Source organism: Motacilla alba, chromosome 9 (assembly GCF_015832195.1).
Source record: "Motacilla alba alba isolate MOTALB_02 chromosome 9, Motacilla_alba_V1.0_pri, whole genome shotgun sequence".
Lineage (NCBI taxonomy): Eukaryota > Metazoa > Chordata > Aves > Passeriformes > Motacillidae > Motacilla > Motacilla alba.
The window spans coordinates 10,951,842-10,976,909 of NC_052024.1; the positions used below are offsets into that span (position 1 = coordinate 10,951,842).

The window sequence follows — 25,068 nt, forward strand, 5'->3', positions numbered from 1 at the left end:
CTGAGTATTTGGAGTAGTCCACATTTTAGTGAGGAATTCTAATCTGTGCAAGCATGAGAAAAAAGCCATACTTCTGTAACTTGTTTATTTAAGCAGAATTATATGAACTTTAGTCTTCCTTGTACTGATGTGTTACATGAAATCTGGTTAAGACAGGTAAATCTTTACAGGAAGAACTGCTTCCCTCATACAATGGAAGCACTGTTTAATCCCATTTATGTTATATTTGGTTGACACCATCAGGAGCAGAACAACAACTTACTTAAGGAATAAATTATTATTCAAAGCTCCTGCCTTGTTAACAGTAGTATTTCAGATTACCTTATACTTTTTCATGACTGCATTGCTTTCAAAGTTAGCAGTTTCTTCCATAAATCTGCCCACCAGCAGCATTGCCCGACCATGGATGAGCTGATTTTTGCTACTGCAGGGTGCTTTATTTTCAGGGAAGCATAACTCAACTCCCTTCTGGAGAACAATTAGTGCTTCATGAACTTCACCCTAAGGGAAAGACAGAAAACATTTTATATACTTCAAATAAGAGAGATGCAAAACTTCCCTCTTAGAGTTGTTATTAAGGCAAAGCTATGTCCCCAAATGCGTTCTAGGCTGTTCTGGCTGTGGCAACTGAATATTACTAACTTCAAATGCTTCTTTTATTTCCTTGTTATCTCAGCATTGTTGTGCTTTTAGGTGTACCACAATGATTTCTCTCATGTTTGCTGCCTACTGCTATTAGTTAAAAGGAAACAAATTAAGAAGAGGTCTAATATTAAGATAATGTAAATTTGCCTGGGCTGCATTGACAGAGCCAGGTAATCCACCAGTTTTATAGCCAGGAAGGTCAATGGATACAGAACAGGGCTGACCAGCACCTGGAGGATCAGCTGCAATGTGTTGATAGTCCCAGCTGACATATCTTGTTTCATGTATACTGACTGTGTGCCATAATTTTTCTTGAAGAAAACTTAAAATATTATTTTCTTGCATGTAGGAAATTAAATTCCATTTTTGTTTTCCTTACCTTGGACCAGAGCCACTTTGCTCTTTCTACATAGAGTTCTGAGAGCGTTGATTCCCCAGCATTCAGCAGAGCATTATAGGCAGTTTGGTGATGCCCAGCTTTCCTTGCAACTCTAGCACTCTGGAGCCAACACTGACCAACAAGTTCACTGTAATCCTGGCTGCAGGGACATTTTTGCAAAAAAGAAAACATTTCTGTTTTGAATGCTACTTTAAAATCTGAAGTAAAAATCAATGTGTTGAAACACAAGCTGAATTTCTCAAGAAGTTATATACTACATAATGATAATTTAAAACTATTTTAATAAATTTGTTTCACTTTTTTTTTTCCATTTAGGACTCGAAATAAACACACTTTCTCCCTGTTTCTTGCTTCTCTTCCTTATTTTGAAGATAAATAATATTGGAGGACTGCTTTTGTCTAGAACAAATTCCCAGAGTTTTATCTTCTCTCTTCTAACATATATATGGAAACCCAGAGTATTGCTGAGAATACAACACAGATAAGTAACAGTCATGTCCTCACCTTTTACTGAGACTAAGCAAAGCCCTTCTCAGTGCTAAAATGGGTTCTTTTGCTCTGTAAGAGTTTTGGGTCATTTCAATACGAGCACACCAGTTCAGGGAATTTTTACTGTGGTCACCATCTGGTTGCTGAAACATTGGCCCAATACTGTGTTCCAACTCACACAGCATATGCAACCTGTGTTAGCAAATTAAAGGCAAAAAATTGGTGAGAATTTATTGCTGTTTGAGATACATGCAAATCTTACAAAGTTTTTGAAAATTTATTTCTAAAATTTGGCCCTGTAAATAATGTCACCCAGTAAGATTTATTCTAAAAAGCAAAAAATGCAGCAAAAGCAAACACACAAAATCCAGGATTTATAAACTGGTTAGTTTTTTCCTTAATATTCCTTTGTCAAGCTGAAAGAGTATTTCTATCTATTACTTTCAGCAACAATTCTTCTGAAAGTCTGACATTTTCAACAAATCCCATTTTAAAAGCAATATACTTTTACTTAAAGTGAAGTTATTCCATTTATTTAAGAATACCATTACTGTGAATATCTGTCCCTGTAAAGATGGAAAGCTGAGTGGTTATAAATCCCCCAGTTCTCAATGGCAGAGAGAAGTGGGTACAAATGTAGTGGGTACATCTGACAGAGAAAAAAAGAGATCCTTGAAAGGCTCCCAAGTAGCCTGGATCAGTGGCTAAAGGAAACTACTTTGAAACACTTCTTTCTCAATCCCCAAACTTCATTTCCCAAACAACACTGCAGAAATTACCAACAGAAAATAGAATTAAGAAGTAACTAAAACATGCACTTCAACTGGCTTCAGCCAGTATCTTGCCATAAGGATGTGCAGAGAAGTATTAAATCTTTTTATTCAAAATGGCTACTCACTTTTTAGTCTACTGCAGCCAAATTAAAAGTTTAATAATAAAGAAAAGGGATAGGGTATAATTCTTACTGCTCTTTCTTGATAAAAAAGGGAGTGCTTTTCAGCCTCCATACAGATCAAAAGCAATGCTCTGAAGTTAATGGAGTAACTGGCCTATTTGTACTACTTCAAGCATGGAATTAAACTGCTGGCTTTTATTACCTGATGTTTACATTTGCATGCTAGCTGATTTGGAAAGACCATACCCCATCGTTTTACTGTGAATGTTTTCCATGGAGGATGAATATAAAGTCCTAATTAATCAAAGGTTTTCAGTTGGATGAATATAAAAAAAGGTGACAAAAATGTACCATTTACTGTAGAAATGCAAAATTCTTGCTGCTGCATACTTGATTTACATGGTTTCTGAATTTAAAAATAATGCCATGAAAATGAGAAACCTGATAATGTGTTCATATCCTCGCTGATAGGATCCTCTCTCAAAGCTTGCTGCTGAGAGGGGCACAATCTGCTCTGCTCGAACAACCTTGAGCGTCTCGTAAAACGCTGCTTCATTTTTCTTCTTGGCTGATAATAATAAATGTCCCAGTCTGACACTCCAAGTAGTGGACTTCACATCTTTGGGGAGAAAAAGAACACTCTGCTTCTTTAAGCAGCTTAACCTGAACATGCTAATTTGTCTTAACATGCTACTGGAAAAAAAATTTTCTCAGAACTAAGTAATTGCATGTTATTAACACTGTACAATTCAACTCCACAATCCATCCAACCAAACAGACTCAAAAGATACACACACTCAAAAGTTCTGCTCAAAGACTATACACGTTACAGTCAAATTCAGTTACAAAATCCAGAACATCAGAACCAACCTTCCTACCAGTGAAATCCAAACCAAATGACAACAGCTGCTCCTTGATTCAAGATGATTAAACTAAAACATACAATTGTTCAGAAATGCAATGAAGTATTAATACTTTTATGTAATGATAACTTACCTGAAGCCAAATAATTTTCCAGTAGATCCCACTGTGATAGTTTCCAGGCTGCTTCCACTCTGTAAGTGTTCAACTCAGAAATCCATTCAGACCTATTAAAAGAAAACAAAGGCAATACAATTCTGTGCTGTCTCCTCTCAGTATGTTAATCCTACATTACATTAGCAAGTGTTCTTTACGTAAAACTTCTTTTACTTGAAAAGAGGCAAGATAAGCTTGCTTCTAAAGCAAGTCAGTAAAACCAAAGGACATGCACTGATAACAAATAAGATCTGTACAACATGGTCTCACAAATGCAATCTGAGTGTATTTAACTTGTGTGGTACATCAAAAACTACCAGCTTTTAATCTATCTACCTATTAGACTACAGAATACCAATGGAATCAGTGGGAAACATGGGAAACAATGGAAACAATGCAAAAATCCTATCTAAGAAATTAAAGCACCTACCAACACTGCACACAGTGCAGACAAGAACCACGAAAATTTCTGGACTTAGTGAAATAAATAACTTATAAATAAAGCACTCAAAGTTTACTAGCTTCACACTGCTAATTCAATTATGTTTAATAAGCCTCAAATGTTTGATAATGAGCAGAAATGGCTACTGAGGCAGAGATTTATACCAGAGCTTCATATTATTCAAATGAACTGTGTATTAGATGCTTACAGTACCTGTTTGCAAGCACTCCATTGACCTGAGTTATTACAGCAGATAACTGACCAAGGCCTAACATGGACTTCACTGCACCATGATAGTGAATGATCTAGAAAGAGGAAAAAAAACCAAAACAACAAATGAAAACCTTACATACATATTAATTAAACTCATGGCAATCTGAAGGAAGAAATATGCTCATTTGGGTGCTTTTTAGAGTATGAAAAGGCATAACTAATTGCACTGTAAGATAAATGAACATTCAAAAAATCCAGTAAGAGATTTGTTTCAGCTCATAAGCCACTTCCAACAGCAATAATTATTTAGCAATTGGAACAATGAACACTTAGATTCCTATTTTACTTAAATATTCGGAAGAAGTTTTTTTGCCTTAGTCATCTGTGAGCCATAAGATTTAAAAAAATTATATTTATTAAAAAAGAAAAAAATCGTTTTTATTTACCTGATCAGGTTCCAGTTGGATAGCCCTATCATAGCAGGCTGTTGCATCTCTTAACAAGCCAATACTTTCATGCTCAAGGATCTGTTCTTTGAGAGAAGGCTCAGCTTTCCGAATGGCACTCACCCCAGCCACTCCATCTGGCTCGTGCATAGCAGCATACAATTTCTATATTCAAACAGAATTGGACGTGGCCATTAAAAACACTGAGTTATTTTACAGATAACCTGCAGAATCACAGAACTTCTTGAACATGAAGCACACACTACTCTGTAGGACTCACTGGCAATAAATTTTCATTGAAGATGTCAGTTTTGCCAGGCTCCTTCCAAAGCTGAGCCCTACCTTAGTATACAGTAATATTTATGATGTCATACTATTGATAGAATACTACAAGAAGTTACCTGAAACCATCTGTATAAAGAGCAAAATAAATATACTATTATTACAGTATAGCATAAAGATGATTACTTTTGGTGAAAAAGCAACATACTAAGTTTTTTTCAAATTTGAAGTGTCACTGACGAATATAAACCATAGGGAACCACAAACAGGATCATCCCACAGGTTAAAATACTTCTTGAAAATCATTTCTCTGATTTGCAACACCTTTAGCATGGGCTCTTTTTCTACTTTAGAATAAGCCACTTGGAATTTCTTCCAATGTACTTGGCATTTTTTTTGTTATTATAGTTGGCTGTATTATCTGGCAGAAGGCACAGAGCCAACTTAAAGCAATCAAAGTTATCCTATCTACAAACCCATATTTAATTATTTTAATGAATTTACAATCTTTTATTATACAATAGAAAGCTATTCATTCCTTTTCATATAAGAAGCATGCCAAGCAAGAAAACGTACTAAATACTGCTGAAATATAGATGACTAAACACTTGTATTTAACAAGCGCCCAAATAAATCTCTTCTTTTTCCCATCACAAAGAAGAATTTGACCAACCCTTATTTATCAGACACATTTTCATCTTAAAATAAAAAACATAAACCACAAAGAACTTCAGAACCTGAAGAAATCCAAGATGTTCCTGAATATTTTGTTTCTTCTCTGTTATGAATGATTCAAAGTGCATCACAGCCCTGGTGTAAGCCTTGGAACGAAAGGAGGCTACAGCCAGCGTATCCTGGGGAATGAGGTCTAGAAAACGTGTCACATTTTGATATTCTCCATAGTCCTCATTTGATGCTGTTGGAAAAAAGACATATTAAAAAGTTTGTCAACTGAGGTTTCATTTATAAGAATTACCTTATGCATCAGAATTCAATTAACTCATTTAACAATTTAGTGAGATAACTGTACTAATTAAAGAACATGGTTTTCTGTCAACATTAATTCATTTAAAACAATTCTGGTGAACTTTCTGCATCTTGCAAGACAGTACAGAGTATTATATGTGTAATATTATACACATAATATAGTATTATATTCAGTTAAACAGTATGTTTAGAGAACTATCCAAAAATTACCATTTCATTGTTCAAATTTTAAATCTGTATTTCTTGCAACAGGCATTCAGAAGATTCCATTTGGGGTAGAAGGGGGGGAAATCACAATATGACATTAAGAAATCATAAAAGAGATTACATATTTTACTAATACAGCATTTGTAATGGTCACAATTTGAAGCTGCAAACATAAATAAAATACTTCTTTGAATAATGTTAATGCCATTTTAAATAAAATAAGCATCCCTCACTTTTTAGATCACTTCTATCTTTGCTAGACTTGCCAGCATTTTTCTCAGCAATGAGTGTTTGAAACTTATGTCTGGCCCACTGAGTGAGATGATCCAGCATGGAGAACACTGTCTGAGTGCTCAGCTGGCTCAGATCAGATGCACTGTCCTCAAGCCTCCTGCTGGTCTGGTCATCATGTTTCAGAACAGCCATAATCTCCATGTAAACCTACAAAGGTAAAAGACACAAGTGTCATACCTGCAGCAAAATAGCAAGAAACAGCAATAAACACCAAAGTCAATCTAAAATACCAGATATTTTAAGTGTATATTTTAATAATTTGGAGATTATTTTCATGAGCTTGTTTCACAATCTTAAAAGGAAGAAATGGCAAACCAAGCAGCAGCTACTGTCAAAGGATTCCATACAGGGAGAAAGTCTTGAGGTTTCAAGACACAACAAATGCTACTGCATCTCTTCTACAAATACAATATTTCAAGATTTGGTAAGAATAAAGTTATCTACTGGTTACAAGATTACAGATCTACCTTTTTGCTTCCGTTTAAGTAAATGCCATGACAAGATACCTGTTTCTGCTTGTTTTAGTCCATAAAATATGAGTTAACATAAATAACAGATGCTTATTGTGGATTACTTGCTCACAGAGGAAAATCATCACACGCCTCTATACACCCAGGATATTTAAACATAAATATTTCAGCTGTGAAATTTCAAATTAACGGAATGTAAGTTATACTTTTCAGTATCTTCCAATTCCTTCATTTCACCCAGGACATGCTTACAAAGAGCCCATGCAAACTTGCATCCCTCTGCTCCCAGTAAAAATGGCAGCACTTGGGCCATGCACTGACAGCTCAAGCAAACTGAAGGAAAGCAGGATGACTTCTCCCCTCCCCCTGCTATGCTACAACACATCTATAAATCCTGCTCCCCAAGAATCTGGCAGCTGAATAGTTTATCCACTGAAACTATAACTGTATGGAAAGGAGAGCAAAAATTTATGAGTGTGAATTCTTGGAATTATACAAGTTCAATTTACTGGCTGTTTTTGTTGCACACTTCCTCTTTGTACCACTCCAGCTGTTGAAGTTACTGCAGTCATAATTAACTACATAATATCTCATCCTAGGCCCAAATGATGGAAATCTGCAGAAAAGCAGTTCCAACACAAACTCGTATGAGGATATTCAAAACCGTGAGAGAAAATTTATATTATTATTTCTATTATTAATACAGAAAAAGGAGTTTAACACCTGAATAATTTATTCATGTAGGCCTACAGAGCTGAGCAGCTCTCATGAAGAAGAGCTGCGGACCATTCCTGTGAAAAACACTGCCATCTTACACATCTCACCTCTTGTTGATCCTCTTGACTGCATCCCAACAAAACATAGACAAGGATGTGTGGAAGCAGATAAATTGTCACTTTATAGTCATTTTTCATCATAATACTGCAGCAATCAAAAACTTTTCTGGCAAGATCATGTCGCACCTATAGAAAAATATTATTTCCAGGAAAAGCATCATTACAAATGTGCAAATACATGAACAATCAAAAGATTTCCTTTTGTTGATGAACACAGATTCTAGTCCATCAAATAATTTTAAAATACCTGACTCTTACAGAAGGTTCATCAGACTTCAATCTGCAGCAGGGATACCAGATGGCAGCTGCTATTACATGTAGCAACTGCTCACAGCACAAAAGACAGGTAAGCACTACTTACATTTCCACTTCCCCATGTGATTTACACCATTGTAAACTTGTACTGGCCATAGAAAAAAACTAAAGGCTGAGAGTCTGCCACTACACAGCCCCTCTTCTACACTCAGCCTCTCTTCTGCTCTTAAAAGCCTGCAGAAAGTGGGATATTATGAAGACATTCAATTCTACTCTCTCTGAAAGAGGACAGTGTAATTACTGAGCTATTGTAATTCAATTCACTTCTTAAGGTGGCTGAGTTGGAAGTGACATTTTCAGTGGGTCACTTAGATATTGTGGGAAATCTACGGGGAAATCTTTCCAAAACTGAGAAGGTAAATCCAGAAGCATTTCAGACACTTTTCACAAGCATTTCTCAGTGCCCTAAGTTTCACAAGAGTGTTAGGACAAAGGCAAGTTTCCTTGATTTTTAGCTTTGACACTGCCTGTGAAGCCTCACCAGGAACCAGTGCTGGGGAAGGGGGAGTGCAGTAACCTGAGTTACTGGAAGGTTACCTGCAGAAACCTTCCTGCTCAAGAAACAGGAAAGTCCTGTAACAGGCCTGTAGCCAACAGACATATTCTCCCATCCATCCCTGACCTGCAGAAACTGAAATGAGGTTCAAGAACTGTCTTGTAAAGAACCTTACAGAAAGATTTATTTTCTTACCTTTGTTATAAGATAACCTGCCCAAGTTGCTGACCATTCTGCAAAATTATCACCTAATTTGCTTAAGTAAATTGGCTTCTTCACCTTAGACCAGTTTACAGCCTTCTGATAACTCTTGTACCTGTAATTTTGAAATATCCATTTAATAAAACTAACTTTTCATTTAATACAGTAAATAATATCATATTGTTAGTTATGAAATTCCCTCACTGGAGCAATATTAAGTTCTGTCTTCTGAATCTATAAAAGTAGAATTAAAACCTCCACTTTCAGTAGTCAACATCTTTTATTCTAGAGCTTCTTTTTTTGTGAGTATATTTTAAAGTGCTATTCATAATCAGTTTTAAGAAATGAAGTTTGATAAATATTTGAGTACTATGTTCTTGACAGGAAAAATCCAGAGCATACATGAAAGCTGAGAACTGCCAAAAAGTCTGTTTTCTAAAAAGGTAAAGCTTATCACAGGCGAGCATGACTGTCTTCATGAGGAAATAGAAGGGAAACATTGATTATTTCAAGGTAAGACACCAACATAATTTGAAGTTTCATTTTATTGAAGTAATGATAAAAATAATGTGAAGAAAAAGTCAGATTAAAACTCAGCGAGCTCCTCCTACTTCTACAGAAGGTAGGACTAATAGGATGCTAGTAGATTTGAGTAGAGGGGAAAGAAAAACAAAAACTTCAAAACATCATGTAAGTCAATGCCCTAAGGACAAACAGACAGACCTGGGCAAAGTATGAGCTCTGGGTCTGGCTTGTTTGATTTAGAGAGAATTACATTCATGTAAGTAATAATTCAGCTTTTAGTAGAAAGACCCTTCTTCCCAGAAGAGTGAGAGTCACAAAACCATATATGGTTAATACTAGCCTGGAGAAAAAACCAAACAGATCTGCTATGAAAAGCCATTCCTTTAGCTGTCATATACCGTGTGTTTAAGTGAGGTTCCAAGATCTCCTGCACATGCTCAGGAAACCTCCTCCAAAGCCTGGAGCCAGGGCAGTCAGTGTTTGTCTCTCTACAGTCATAGATGGACAGCAACTCCTGAAAAGGGATGGTTTGCATCACCAAGATAGCACTGAGGATTTTCATGACCACAGTACAAAACCCTGTGCATATGACCAAAACCCCATGTACATGATATGATCTTTCCAACATGAATGAGTCTATGATAAGTAATGAGAGAGAAGTTATGGAATCCTTAATTCAGAAATCATAACTGCAACACTGTTTTCCAACACTGTTAATTCCTCTTTTACTAGGCAAGTTTTGATTTCAACTACTGATTCCCCAGATTCTCCAGATGGTGTTTGGACCACATTATCTTGTATTCTTCCCATCTGACAATAAACCAGGACTAGAATTAAGTCCGATTCCTCCTTGTGAAGAGAGTGCATAATCTTTGCATATGCTAATAAAATTCTTATCCTGCTGACTACATAGGGCCACCTATTTTCTCCTGGACTAAAAAACTATCCTGAAGTTTCCACAAAGATATTAAACATCAAAACCAGCAAGAACAAAAAAGCAACCAGAAATCCCCATCCACTAAATAAAACCAGCACAAAAGACTAGAGCCTGAAAATAAGGGTAGGCTCCCTTTCACTTGCTTCTTAAAAGTGTAAGCAGAAACCGTCTTAGGAATACTGCTTTTCATTTCTGCCTGTGCAACCTGAACTAATTCTAAGCCACTCTCAGGACTACTCCTTAATCCCTGTGTGTGGACTGCCAGTTACCTCTAAAACATCAGAAGTCTCCTAAAATACTGTGACACAAAAGCAAACCCATCTATCTTATTTGCGAACTACCCAGAATACTAAGCGTTCTTCCTAATTTAAACCTGTTACAGGATGATGTTTCAAATACTTAAAAACGAAAAATTGTATTGCATAGTTTTAAGTTCAGTGTTACAGAAAATAATCTGTGAAACAAAAGTAGGATCTAACCACATATCTTACCTGAATTGCATATGCTGCAGAATCCTGAGCACGAACATTGTCAGCATAAGCAAGGAAAGCTCTGGTCAGTTCCATTAACAGTCCATAGGCAAAATTTGGATCTTCCACTCCAGCCTTAATCACAAACAGAATGCCAGTTTTACTCAAACAAATTAATAGCTGTATCTGTAAATAACCACTTGGAAGCATAACTCTAAACTGTTTTAGGTGAGACAGCAAGTCTCAATTTTCAAAGGGTCTGGAGATAAGAGGTTCCCTCCTCCCAAAGACTTTTAGAAGACCCCTGAGGCTAAACAAAACACTACTGCAATGCTTCTTACCACAAATGTGAAGTGTTTTCCTTGAGTTTCACTTGTTGAAAAATCGAGCCTGCCGGGATCTATGGCTCCCAGTTCACCTAAACATTCTCCACAGAGCAGTCGTGCTTGGGAATTTGCATCCTGGCAGCCGATGAGAAGCACGGTTACCAGCTGGGAGATGACTGGCTCCACCGTTTCACTGTCTGTCACATACTTGATCAATTTTTCCTGGGAAGATGAACAATAAAGATGAGTCATTCTACAACCATATTTGTAAATAACCTCAGAAATCTTCAACCTGTAACTCACTTCTGATTTCATTTAGCCATGAGTTCAGGTTGTAATTACAGACCAACTGCTCTAATCTGCTTCTCACCCTAGGAAGGACTAAACAAATGTGTGAAGGATTTGGGCTTCAGTTAATAATGCTGTCATGGCAAATATTGTTTTACATTATCATGCACCTCTCCGCTAACTTCATTTTCTTTCTTTGTCTTACCAAGTACCTCTTTTCTACATTATCTGTATTTTTACTTATCCCTCTTCTTATGACTTCCAATACTTCCTCCCAATTTCTCTCATGCAACTGTTGTGATATCTTCTGGGTTTGCTGCCATTTCTATTCTTACTATTTGCCATTTCTTGGACATTTTGTCACTCTCAAATCCTACAAAGCCCAAGGTTTCAGGTCCTTTGATCAATGTCCATCATGTTAATTGGGTGTTCTTTCTTTTTTTGCTTCGGCCCAGCTTTTATTCCTCAGTTTCACATTTAGTCCAATTTCAGAAAAAAATCAAAATGTTTGTCACTGTTATGCTTAATGAAAACTGAAACTACAGCCAACATAACAGAGCAAACAGTTCCACAAGCTGTGGAACTAATTAAGTTTGATTTGCCTCAATTATTTTGCTAGACCTCTAACTCAGCAAGACATGGCAGGATATTGCTGACCTGAGCTGCAAGAAGTACTGGCTGGCCAGGAGTATGCACAATAGTTGTTTGTTCTTTTAGCTGGACTTTAGAAAAAAATTTCTGGCTAAAGAGCATCCCACAATCCTATAATTACTAAGGGTACAGATTTATTACTTTTTCTAATGGGTCACACACACCCTTTGGGCTAATAACCACACAGAAACATAAAGCAATGTCTTCAGCTTGTACATGGCTATAAAATGTTTTTGAGTATGATCAATGGATTCAAAATTTTGAGGGTGGAAGACAAAGAAGGAAGAGAAAAAAAAGAAGGTCTAAGGTGGTCCAAGCACATCTTAATTCTTTCATACATTACACACACACAAACAGACAATAAGCCCACATAGTAAATTGCTGAAATGGACTTCTTAGATACATCTTTCCTCAGAGTTGAAAAAAAAAAAAAAAAAGTACAGTGGCCTTACTAAATCAGCATCACAAAGATTTGAAGGATTTGAAAGTCCACCTACACAGAGGTGTCACGAAAAAGAATTTTTTTTCCCCATTATATGAAGGAACGGCTTAATGAACCGAGGAGAATAACCCAGTTCAAGTGAACACCCTGTAACAACAAAGAGTTTTAGACTTTTGGTCCAGATGCTAATGTGATTTATTTTTAGTTCTGCTGAAGGAGGTTTTCTATACCTGGTTTCTATACAATGTTTCTTTCAGGCTGGTAAGTGCATGAATCCGAACATCCACATTCTCGTGCTGAATAGCTCTCATAGACAGCTGCAGGGCTGTCTGCAAGTCTGTGCTCTTGGAGGATTCCTGAGCATGACATAAGAAGTTCAAATTAAGTATAACAGGAATATGACTGAAAGTATAACAGGAATATGGCTGAACAGCATCTCAAAGAACACAAGCAAGAATACATGGAAAAAAATGCCTTTTTGCTTACATTCTCACCTATATCCATACACCATTTGTCTTCTTGCCTATTTTTAAAAATGTTTTACTCAAAAACATGCTATATTTTACTTTTGGGTAAATATAATGATGGTGTAAATAAAAATTATTAAATCGGAAGAAAATGCTTTGCTTAAAGTCTGTCTAAAATCAAATCAATTCCTACTTTTGTTGCCTCACTCCCACAAAATAATTGCTACTTCCCATCTATTACCAAATCATTCTGAGGACAAGCAAATGAAATGGACCATAGAGTGCTCCTAAGAAGGGACAAACTTTGCTCCCTGTAAAGACAATATGGCCATAGCTAAAACTGTTGACTTCTCATCCTAATATCTGTCACAAAAGAGAAGAAAAGTCGGGGTTCAGGAGATGCTACAGAAACAAGAATGTTGAACATGAGTATATTTTACTCCTAAACAAGAATCAGAACATGCTTCAAACTATGCCTGTGATACACAAAACCTATTTTGTGTATCACAGGCAGATAAATATATTTTCACTTAACAATACACTTTACATGTTTTGTCAACCTCAGTTGTCATGAATTCATTTTATGCAATAAAGCCAAGCAAATAAATAAAAGAGGCTGTACCTTTCTGTATTCCTGAAGGACAACCTGAACTTCTTTTAGTTCAGGAAGGTCAGGTAGAAAATATATTTCATGTAGAAAGTCTTGTACTGCATCCCTAGTAGTCATCAAAAAAAAATATTGCAAAGAATACAGCAAACATTAGTTGAATCCAAAAAACCCCTAAAAGCCCATCAAAATAAAGCAATGGAGAAATCTCTTTCAATATTGCTACTACAGCCTTCTACAAGAGCCTTATTATTGCTCTACTACCTTTTATTGTGAAAAATGTTGGTATGCTACAATGCAAGATAAATGAGTATCAAAAGTAATCAAGATATTAAGTATCAACATTCCTAAAAAAACCCTTTTAAGCTACAAAAGCTTAAAAGATGAAAAAGAAATTATGACTCAAACTTTGGTTTTATTTTCAGTGGTGTGACCATTTGAATGGAATGTATGAAACCTTACTCAACATAAAATCTGTGCACTTCATAACTATACCTCTAATTATTGAAGAAAACAAAGAACTCATTTCCTCCACCATTTCCAATTCTGTACACTTATCTTTAGCTTAGAGCAAATGTTAGCAGTCATCATTATTCTGTGGAGGGAAGTAATTTTCCACATCAGCTCCATAAACACACTGAAGAAAACCTGCCAGGCTTCAGTGTCTGAATGGGCTGTAACTTGCCCACAGCATCATATATATTTATAAGGACAATATAAAAACCCCTTTTCAGATGGGGCTATCATTTGTTACATTTCAAGGCCTCAACACAATTTAGAGAAGGGGCAATTTTATAAAACAATAACTATTTAGCAGAAAAACAAGTTTTCTTGTCTCAGTGCTGGATGACTTGAATTTAGGGTTATCCCCATTCCTGTTGCAGGATTTAAACCATATAACTGAAAATATTTTGTGCAGTACCTGTTCTCCACTATGAGGAAGTGGAATATTGCTGTGGTTTCCTTGGGTTGGATATGTATGAGGGGCAAGAGCACTACTATCACATGGCTGAGCAAGGAGCCAAGGTAGGAATGGTCCAGACTTCGAACAAAGCAATCCCAGGCCCTAAACAAGGCAACAAAACAATATAATCAATGATTCCTCTCTGCAGAAAACATTTCAGGTGAGTCATGAGAAGCACTTTAAGCTATTTCAGCACTGTGGTTAAGATTCCTGTCCAGAACAAAACCAAACAGCATAGTAAAGGACAGAAATAGCAGGGATGTCCCTGTTGGGGTACACCACCAGTTCACCTGCAACACAGTTCTGGGAAGTCATCCTTGTATCTCAGAGCTGTTCTCAGCGTGGTCATCATCTTCACTCTGACAGAACTGACGTGTTTGGGACCCATGAGTGTCATTAAAGACCTCAGGCTGTTTAAAGCCTAAACAGATGAAAGTCATTTTAATGTATTAGATACTCAGGAAAACATGTAGGAGTTATATTTTCTATTAAAATCGGGCTATCCTTGGCTTAAGAAATCATACTCTAAGGCATCAAGATTAGTTTGATGTTTTAATAAAGAATTTGGGTTTAGAAAAAAATGGGGGTGAATCTCTAATGACAAGATTGTAACAAAACCCTACATTATCTAGGCTGTTGACAGATCATGAGGGAAGAACTGTGGACACCAAGTAGTTAATGATTACAGATGTCTATTAAGAGACATGATTAACTATATATCCCAAGCTGAAAAGAGAAGGCTTAGGAAATATAGAGGAAATAAACAAACTTGCATTTAAAAGAAAAATCAAACCAAGAAAACCCCAACAGAGTTGACATACAACTGCTCACAGAAGTGACTGGCAAGCATCAGGGAACGGGTAATAGCTCAGCTGTCAATGAAAGACAGAAGAGAAATACTGAGATGCAGGAGGTATTTCAGTCACAGTAACACTACACCAAACAAGGTAGTAAAATGTCCAGCATGACAGATCAGTAACACAGGAATAAACCTGAGCTTGAGAAAAGGTCATGCAATGGGAAACTCGCCAGGAACAAAAACAGAAGATAGAAACAATAGCAGGTGGAGCAAAAGAGGTGCTGTACAAATTAAGAAATTCAGAAAGCATGCAGAAAGGGGGCTATGAAAATGAGAACATTTTAACATGAATATCTGAAAATAAGAAAACCATCAGAGAAAATGCAGTCTGTCAACGCAAAGGTTATGTACATTCTAGCATTGAAAACTTCCTGCAGAAATCATCTACACTCCCTCTGTGAGGAGGCTAAAAGGCCAGTCTTGTGGTTAGAAGCACTACTTCAGTAGAATTTTCACTTTGTCTCAAGTTGTGAGCTCTAATTTCTCTAAATGCACTCTACTGCAAAGCTTAAAGGAGCTGTTCTGTGAGAACCAAAACTAATCTCTTGGATTTCCACCTTTTTTTCATTACCTTTACCCTTTGGTGTCCTTACATAACCCCATGCACACATTCCCTCATCCTCCCCTGGTGTTTGCTTCACACACTGAAAATCAAACACTTGGATTTCTCCCCTATAATTCCTGGTTGATTGACTCCTTGCATACACCATGTCTGACTGAAAAATGTAATACACTATCTGACCATCAAAGAAATCAAGAACTTTTGAGCTTACACAGAAGTCCTACCCACAGTGAGACCATCAGTTTTCAAGAATCATTTTGAGACCCTAGTATCTTTGAGACTCCCATGACAGTTGCATGATCACACAAGTAAATCTGGAATATTACAAGAGTCTTGGCTTATTTTTGTTTTAATATTCAAAATGAAGTTTACTCACCATTTTTTTATCCTCAATGCCAACACTGGAACTCAGTAACTGCATGTTAAAAAAAGCCAAGATACCAAGCAATTTAGGTTGCAGATAATCTGCCTGTGGAGAGAAAAAAAAAAGTTAAAACCCCAAATAACCTTACAATTAACATATCGCAAAGCTTAAGAAATTAAAAAGCAAGTATGAAATGCTAATTGTGAAATACATATGAGAAGAATCCCAAATACTACTTAGGAAATATCAGTGTTATTGACAGACATCCCTATGAGGCTGTGGGTCTTGCTGTTTTGTAGGATGTTAGGATTTACATGTGTGTTGTGTGTTTGTTCAGGCACTTTTTGATTTGGTTTTATGCACGCTTGGTATGGATCTCTCTGTTACAGAAACACTTAATAGGAAATGTCAGCCTTTCTTCCACTTTCTGCCTGAAATAAGTGATGCTGAGAACGGCAAATTGTCTTCACTCTCACAGTGGCCAAAAAGAAATTATTGAAAAAACTGAGCATGAATATTTTGATGTCCTTACCATTTGTTCTGGTGAGGTTATTTCCCTGGGTCCCTGATAGGGATCATCCTGAGAGGCAAATGAAGCCAATATGGACAAACCATTGAAGACTTGCTGGTAGTGCTCCCCGAGCCGCAGCAGCAATTCGTTATGCAGGCCCTGGTAGTCCTGCCTCAGCAAGCTGCCCAGCTCTATCTCAGTCTCATTCTGCAGTCAAACACAAAGCCTTCATTTCATCACAATGTTATCAGCACACTGAGAGATAGGAGGCAATGGGCTCTGGTTGGTTTGTTATAGAAGTCAAAGCTTTCAAACAGCTCAGTGTTAGACAAACCAAGCTTTTAGAATTTGCTAAGTTCATAAAATATCTTAGAAACGTTCCTCAGAGCCAATGGAAGTGATTATAAACAATAAGAACAAAATTTCTGCATATGCAATTTCCCAACCTCTGCTTTGCAATACCTTAATTTAAGCACAGCAGAAAGCTCACTATGCATCAGCTGTTGCTCCTCATCTGCAGGTGTAACAGAGCACATGTCAGTTTACCTTGAGGTAATGCAGTGCTCGCTCCAGCTCATCCTTGGTGCAGGAACAGACCAAATGAGAGAAGATGTATTTGAAGTTATTGATTAAAATCTCTCTTCGGTTCACATTCAATTGCTTTGCTATGGTTCTGATAAGTGTGGAGGCTGCAGGACTGGCCTTGGCTGCAAGGTCAGGAAGCAAAACTTGCAGGGTCCGCTGGCAAATGAAGAACTACGGTTAATGGAAAAAGCAAACAAACAAACCCTCCAAAACCCCAGGGTTAGGCTAAATTCCATTTGGGTCAGTACCACAACACATGTGTCTGGTCGTAATTATGACCATTGGTATGAACAGAGAAAAAATTTAACAAAATGCATATACTTAGCAAAAATGCAGATAGAACTAATTACTTCAGGAGCTGCTCCATCTACTTCATACTAAGAAACATATAAACAGAAACTGAACTAGCATTTTTTTGCGTCAATCCAGATTCTCCACAAAAGTAAATCTTAAAAGAACCCAAAAGAAGTCAAAAAGCCAACACACCTACACACAACACTCATCCAGCCTGTGATTCAGCTAAAACACTGCTGACTTAACAGCTGGGCACTTCCCATCTACCAACAAGCAAAACACAAAATGAGTCTGAAGCTACCTAGGATTCCAGTAAAATAGATATCTAACCAGATCAGAAAGATCTGTATCCATAGAATGGTATCTTTCATCTTTTGAAATAAGAAAGCTGACACCATGCAAAAATCACACCTTACAAAGGATGCCTCCAAGTGCACTAAATCATTAATACAGATATACTCAATGAGCATTCTAAACTTTAGCTCCTTATTCACCATACTTGAATTGGCACTGTATTCACCCCTCTAACTCCTTGATAAAAGTGTTCCTCTGCATTTGCACTCTCACTTGCAGCATTCCCAAGAGAAAGTGTGGATTAAAAATTGAAAATTTAAAAAATTAAAAATTGAAATTCCCAAGCACAAGCACAAAATACCAAAGGACTGGCCAACTTACTGAGAGAAAGCGATTTAGATCTGGAAAATCAAATACACTGGCAATCTCAGATAACATGTCCAGAGCCATTTCTCTCTGGTGAGCAGCTGTTTCTTTCTGCAGCTCATTGCCCTGGCACGGAGCACTCAACACCACCATCTGGCTGGAGTGCAGGGATTCCACTAGAAACTAAGCATGAAGAAATGGGTATTTAGTATTATTTTCCCCTTGTTCACTCCCGAAAACGAAACACAAAAGTTTCACTGGTCTTTCTATGCATAATTTTTCTCTCTCATTTATTGCACATAGATCTATGATTATTACTTTGCAACAGAACTGGATTATCATCCACTTAATTTTTGCAACCCTGGATTCAAATATTGCATTACTAAAAGAATATTCAAAATTAGAAAAGTCTACTTTTGACAATTTTCTTTTTAAACAGAACTTCTTGTCATTAGGGATATAACAAAAAACCTAAATCAATCATGGCAGAATAATGGCTGTACAATGCTGACTTCAATTCCAATTTTAAACCATAGTGTCTTGCAGCAATAGTACTACAGAATGCAAGAGCCTCTATTTCAGAATGAAGCATCTCAGGAATAAAACAGAGATGCAACACGGTTGAGGGGAGATGACAACAGAGTCAAAGATTTCCCATTCCTTCCTGAATGTTGGTAGGGCTATTCCTTAAATAATTTCTTTCTTGTACTAGGAGATTTCACCTTGAGCAATACTGCAATTTTGACCTTGAATTCCATTTTCAAAATATACTCCAAGAACCCAAAAACATGCACTTTCTATACCACACACTCTTTTTACCTGACAGATTGGCTTCTTGTACTGACTGAAAAAAGCCTGCAGTTTTATGGCCTTGGCAGCTGCCAGGGCCCGGATTTCTGAGTACGCTGCTCCGGCCACCGAAGGTGACTTGGACAACAAACAGTGCAACAAATGCAACAGGGCAAATGGTACCAATTCTCCTTTGGATGCCCTTACAAAGCAAGCAGAAGAAAAAAGATTAAGAAGTAAAACTGAATTGTTGCATTAATAAAATGACTTAAGAACATGCAATTGCCATCATGCAAAATGAGTCATGCTTGTATCTGCATGACTTATCTGTACTTCCTGTCACAGGGCAGAAGAAAATGAGGCATGTTGCACAGGAATCAACAGCTCTGTACAGTTGCAATGGACTCGGGGAAATTATTACTTTTAAATAAGTAATTTAATCTACACTTAAAGGACACTTTGTATCACAAACTGACACAACTTGGCAATTTTCAAGGTACTATCAAAAATACCTTCCAATATCTCCTGTTGTGAGAATCAAGGTGTCTTTAAGCTCATTATTTCTTGACATTTTGGCATTTGTGTAGGCTTCTTTCATCCTTGAAACAAACAGCTGGTACATAGTAAAACAAAAACACATAAATGTTAGTGTTCGACACTAGTGAAACAAAAACCATAGTAAGTTCAGAACAAAACTCAAAAATAAACATGAAGTCACCTCTTTTATGAATCCTTCTTCAGAGTCTAAGGATTCTAGTATGTTCTTTATGCAGTTACTGAAAGCCACTCTTACATCTTTGTCTGGATCTTCCATTAGATTTAATAAAGACCCAACAAGAGTCTTCACACTGGACTCATCAGTATTAAAATCCAGGTGTTTGCAAAGATGAGGTATATTTTCTATAAATGCTGGATGGCATGGTTGGAGGAGGGAAGGAAAACATACTTTTAATAGTTTTTCAAAATCTACTGAAGTGCACAAAAAAGTGAGCCAAACAAACCATAAAGCACACTTTACTTTTTAACCAAAAGAATAAATATTGTGAAATCAGAGAAGAAATTTAAAATTCAGATTTTATCAAGTATTACAGTTTTAGATATAGCCACAGATCAAATTTAAGCCAAGGTAGCTTAAAAAGAACATCACTGACAACATTAAATATCAGCAGTGATATCAACTGAAACACAACACTTCAAATAGCAACAGAACTATTAGAAACCCAACACAGAATAAAAGGAAGGGAGAAAGGGACAGATATAATGACTTAGTACCTCAGATGGAAGTGTAAAATGTTACTAAAGGTAAAGTCACGTACCTAGCTTTACTGAACTGGGTGCTTTGCTCTCAAGTAGAATGAAAAAGGGCTTGAAAACACAGGCTTGCACAGAAGAGGTTTTTCCATGAGCAGAAGTCACAGTAAGGCTGCTACACAAAATATCATGAGTAGCATCCTTAATAGCAGAGTCTGCTAAGGAAGGTCGTACATGGAATGGACCAGAAAGACAACAAGATAACTTCCCAACTATAGCAGCACAAGCCTCCTTGACTAGCTCAGACTCGTCTTTGATTTGATTTCTGAAACGGAAACAAAAATGAAATCGCTTTAATAGATCATTTACCTAGAAATATGTTTTTCTGCATTGTCTGAGTTCTCTAACTACACTGGCAGCACTATCAGGACAGCTTAAGGATGATCTGTCCCACTAAATCATCTTTGTCCTTTTCAGATCGCTCTCATGTTCTGTTAAATGTTTGAAGTAGCACTGGGCATGGTGAGGCTGGCATGCTGTAAAGAAGAAACTGAAGACTAACACAAAAGGATAGAAGACACCAAGACTTTCTATAAAAAAGGCAGAGAAGCTGCAAAGATTTTGAGAGACGTATGGACAAATACAAGATGGATTTCACTGACAAAGATCTCTCCCTTCCCCTCCTAATTTAAATTGGGGTCTTCAGCTGGCAAAGGAACTTGCATACTGACATGGTAAGTGAACACTATTCTGTCACACAGACATCATCATGTGCACCTATCCTGATGATAGCTGACGACTTCTGAAGTTAAGATCTAGAATTTCGTATGAAATGAACATTTATTTTTGTGCTTATACTCCATTTATTATTTTGCCATTTTTCTTCTTGCACAAAGACAGAAAAGCTGCATTGATACATACAAAAGAGTTCTGGGAATCATGCTGCAGGACTGCACAGAATGAAGCAGGAGAGAGAATCCTTTAACACAAGTAGCCCGAATTATTTCATGGTGACTTTGTAATGCCCAGTGATAAACTGATTTTCTCCAATCCAGATGTATGTTTTTTGGGAAGAGAGTCAGAAGGAACACACAGTGTGACTGAGTTTGGGGTGCTAAAGAGAAAAAAAAGAAAGCAAATAATTACTTGATTTAAACTTTTAATACCATCACTCATCACAAGAAATAAAATAATTTTACTTTAGAATAATCATTCCAAAGTGGAACTACACTTTATATACTTTAACATACTTACAGAAACTCTGTGCAGTTTTTTGACTCAAAATTAGAGGACCAAACCCCCAAATAGATGGCTTAAAAGAGGAATCATCTGGATGGCTGTAAATCCAGGGCAGAGAGAGCAATCCACATACGTCATCAAGAATCTGATCACTCAGTGGAATTTTCACTAGGGGAAAGAAGCAGCAAAACAAACATCTAAAAAACATTTATAAAACATTTTATGTTCTTAATTTACTACAAAATACAACTTTTTCTATCAACAAAGATTAGTATCACTATTCCAACATGTTGATATCATACTTTTTAGACATGTAATAATAAATCATGTAGTGCTAAATCAGAATAACCTAAAAATCTCATTAAACAGATGACAGAATGTAACACATGAGCAGCAGAATGAATATAACTTTGGTATCTCTGGATTTGTGCAAAGACTTTCAGCCGGACTTCTGGGTGTCTGGTAAACTGAACTCATAATAACATTTTAGTCTTGGTAACTGAGTCTGTTCTCCATCCCAGTAGTTACTTTCAAAAAACATGGAAGTACTCAATATTTTTGGCACCACGCATGCCATGTTTGCTGAAGCTGGTCACAAGCTTTGAAATCGCTGAGTGGAACAAAGACAGTAAATTATGCTGCCTCTGTGCGTCTTTAGAAGAAAACTGCTAAACTTTTTCCTTTTTAATGTATTTTCACTATCCCCATGTATTCTCTTGATCAGATAAAAATCAATAGAAGTACAGACAAAAAGAAGTAAATGCTGTTGATAAAGGAATGCAAATGAAGGTCTCTAAACAGAAAATAATGATTTTTTTTACTTAACCTTTTCTGTAAAAGAGTTGGAATACTAGCACAAGATTCATAATTTCAGTACCTCTACCAAAACAGACTTAATACAGTCAGATGAATTCCTAATTTACAAAATACAAGACAATCTTAAAGGGTTTCTTACCTTGTGCATATAGCAAAGCATCAAAGATTTTTACTATTCTGTCAATCACTTGTTCTAGATTAACAATCTGTGTTGCAGTCTCTAACAGATTTCTGCAGACTTTCACTACTCTCGTGGTAAAATCAGAGGAAATCCACTTGAACTGTATATTCACCATTGAATCCAAGGAGCTTGGAGTATTCTTACACGTATCAGAGTTACATGGATGAGACACTCCATGCTCTTTACTGTTAAAACAGAAATCACATCCATGCAACAAATGCAACAAACAACATTTAATATTAACTGCTTGTAAGCCAAGTCAGTATGAAAACGTACTTCAAAATGTACAGGACCCATCCAGTATTGATCCTGACACACAGACAAGCATTAAATTACACAAATTGTAATGAGAGTTACAAGAAACTCTTGGTCCCATGGTTTCCCCTGGGTACTTTTACCTGGTGGAATCTGTTGGGGGAGAACAATGAACGATGCATAGAGCAGCCAATCGCAGAATTACAGCGATCCCTTCCACAGTCTGAAGAACATCCCCTGGCAGAACTTCTTCCTCAAGGAGAGATATTAAGGATGCAGCTTTCTTAGTGATGGCATTCCACAGAGCACTCTTCAGTTTCATGTTTACAGGGCTAAGTCTGTAATTTGACCATATTAATTATTTTACAACACATACCTTATTTCAGAAAAGTTAAATAATCATAGCAAAACCAGAGCTAATCCATATTGATACAGGATTAGGAAAATACCAAATGAAGCTTTAGCTTAAATGGGTTTTTCAAAGAAAAGATCCTAACTTTGAATTTTACTATGACTCATATCAGACTTATCTGAAAGGCTATAAACATATAACTCTACAGTCCTTGGAAGGTCTTGGCAACCATAAAATGGCAAACGTTACGCCCATCATTGAGAAAGGCAAAAAAAGAGAATCCAAGGAACTATAGGCCCATCAGCCTAATCTCAATCCCTAGGAAGATTATGGAAAAAGTCTCCTTGAACCCATTTCTAGGGACAAGAAGGTGACTGGAAATAGCCAGCATGTATTTATGACAGGCAAATCATGCACTTGATCCCTTTCCACAATGGGACAGGCAGCTCTGTGGAGAAAAGCAGGTTGCTTTTTCACACAATTTCAACTGTCTATAAAATTAGGCTGACAAGAACTTTGTGAAGATCTGTATGAAAAGACCTGCAACTGGCAAAAAAAACCCTGACGCAATAGAACAGACTGAGAGCTGACTAATTAATGAGCAGCTTTGGAGAAAATGACCCAGCAGGCTTGTGGAAAAGTGGAATATTAGGGCAGCGTGACCTTGTTTTAAAGAAGGCAAACTACACCCTGGGCTGTACACAAAGAGTGAAGGCTGATCACAAGCCCACAGCTGGAGTGCAGCATGCCCGAGCCAATTTCGAGTGCCCAAAGACAAGAAAGAGGTCAACTGCTGGCACAAGTCCATGATAATCACGGAGCACAGCACAGGCAGAGGCTGAGAGAACTGGTTTTGTTCAGCTGAGCACAACTTGACTTAACTTGATCAGCTTTAAGTACATCCAACAGTACAGCTGCACACAATTCTGTCATACTATGGATGCTTCCAGCTTTCTTTTCAGTGTGAAAAAATGAAAATAATTTTCATTGAATACATTCAAAACAGTCTCTATAATAAAGTTTTGCTTAAAAATCACCACTAGATTTTGATCCCTCAAAATATAATTTAGATTTTTTTCCTCAGAAGCTCTTTCAATTTGTTAGGAAGAAACTATTTCAAGAAGTTGTCACTTACTACTCAATAGGCAATTTACTATAAAAGTAGTTATTAAGTGTCATACATTAAAGGTGCAGATTTCTTTGGATGTTTTGAGGGTAGACTCAGTCGTTGTCTTTTCTCTGGAACTTCATCACTGCTGCTGCTCCACCCATCAGTATCTGAGCTCTCCAGCTGGTTCTGCTGAATCTCCTCAAAGATTTCTTCTGTTTGTGTTTTTAATGCTGTATAAAGTGGACTCACCAGATACTGGGATGGACAAACAACAAAGGAACCATGATGTATGCTCTGCGTTACTTAAAGGTGTGGTATTATTCCTTCTGACTTAAAATATTAAATTGCAAAATATCATGGTAAAATAGTTCATAAAAACCTTTCAGTTCAAAAAACTTAATTACAAGATGGAAGCTCTTCTGAGCAATGAAGTTTCCTGTTGTGCTACCAGAGAGGATAGAGCTTCTTCAGCTGTTTTCCAGTTCCTGCCAGAATACCTTGCTACCAAAGCCATCACACAGACACACAAAGTTTAACAAACAGGTAGGATACACGGATGAATGTACAGAATAGAGGCACTCAGCATATCATCAACTCATTATCAACACCTTGTTATGCTTCTTAACTAAAACAGGATTTATTTTTGTTGTGTAGGAAGAAATCTTTTATTAGGAGGGTGGTGACACACTGACACATGCTGTCTGGAGGGGTGGTGGAGTCCCATCCCTGGAAACACTCAAGGTCAGGCTGGGTGGGGCTCTGAACCCTGATATAGTTGAAGATTATTGCAGGGAGTTGGACTAGATGGCCTTTAAAGGTCCCTGCCAACCTAAACCATTGACTCTGTTTTAATTTAATCTCTTCTGTCTGCCTGTCCCTAACAAACACGACTAAGAGCAAATGGTTGGAAAGTAAGAGCATCTCAAA

The 25,068-nt window shown here is 37.0% G+C and overlaps 1 protein-coding gene across 2 annotated transcripts in view; it reads right to left on the reverse strand.

Moving 5' to 3' along the window:
- ATR (ATR serine/threonine kinase) overlaps window positions 1-25,068 on the reverse strand; it is a 38,766-nt gene that overhangs the window by 10,015 nt on the left and 3,683 nt on the right. For both annotated transcript variants that reach the window (XM_038145742.1, XM_038145741.1), the window contains exons 5-35: window positions 24,212-24,396; window positions 22,822-23,016; window positions 22,382-22,608; window positions 21,442-21,594; window positions 21,109-21,301; window positions 20,253-20,512; window positions 19,655-19,845; window positions 19,449-19,549; window positions 18,967-19,138; window positions 18,163-18,330; window positions 17,155-17,349; window positions 16,630-16,815; window positions 16,110-16,202; window positions 14,603-14,733; window positions 14,271-14,414; window positions 13,364-13,457; window positions 12,505-12,630; window positions 10,909-11,115; window positions 10,589-10,702; window positions 9,559-9,674; window positions 8,630-8,750; window positions 7,612-7,749; window positions 6,257-6,464; window positions 5,567-5,745; window positions 4,548-4,712; window positions 4,102-4,193; window positions 3,426-3,517; window positions 2,871-3,048; window positions 1,550-1,726; window positions 1,025-1,184; window positions 322-501 (exon numbers count right to left, since the gene is read on the reverse strand). In XM_038145742.1, coding sequence (XP_038001670.1) covers window positions 322-501; window positions 1,025-1,184; window positions 1,550-1,726; window positions 2,871-3,048; window positions 3,426-3,517; window positions 4,102-4,193; window positions 4,548-4,712; window positions 5,567-5,745; window positions 6,257-6,464; window positions 7,612-7,749; window positions 8,630-8,750; window positions 9,559-9,674; window positions 10,589-10,702; window positions 10,909-11,115; window positions 12,505-12,630; window positions 13,364-13,457; window positions 14,271-14,414; window positions 14,603-14,733; window positions 16,110-16,202; window positions 16,630-16,815; window positions 17,155-17,349; window positions 18,163-18,330; window positions 18,967-19,138; window positions 19,449-19,549; window positions 19,655-19,845; window positions 20,253-20,512; window positions 21,109-21,301; window positions 21,442-21,594; window positions 22,382-22,608; window positions 22,822-23,016; window positions 24,212-24,396 — 4,941 coding nt within the window. The remainder of the gene's footprint in view (window positions 1-321; window positions 502-1,024; window positions 1,185-1,549; window positions 1,727-2,870; window positions 3,049-3,425; window positions 3,518-4,101; window positions 4,194-4,547; window positions 4,713-5,566; window positions 5,746-6,256; window positions 6,465-7,611; window positions 7,750-8,629; window positions 8,751-9,558; window positions 9,675-10,588; window positions 10,703-10,908; window positions 11,116-12,504; window positions 12,631-13,363; window positions 13,458-14,270; window positions 14,415-14,602; window positions 14,734-16,109; window positions 16,203-16,629; window positions 16,816-17,154; window positions 17,350-18,162; window positions 18,331-18,966; window positions 19,139-19,448; window positions 19,550-19,654; window positions 19,846-20,252; window positions 20,513-21,108; window positions 21,302-21,441; window positions 21,595-22,381; window positions 22,609-22,821; window positions 23,017-24,211; window positions 24,397-25,068) is intronic.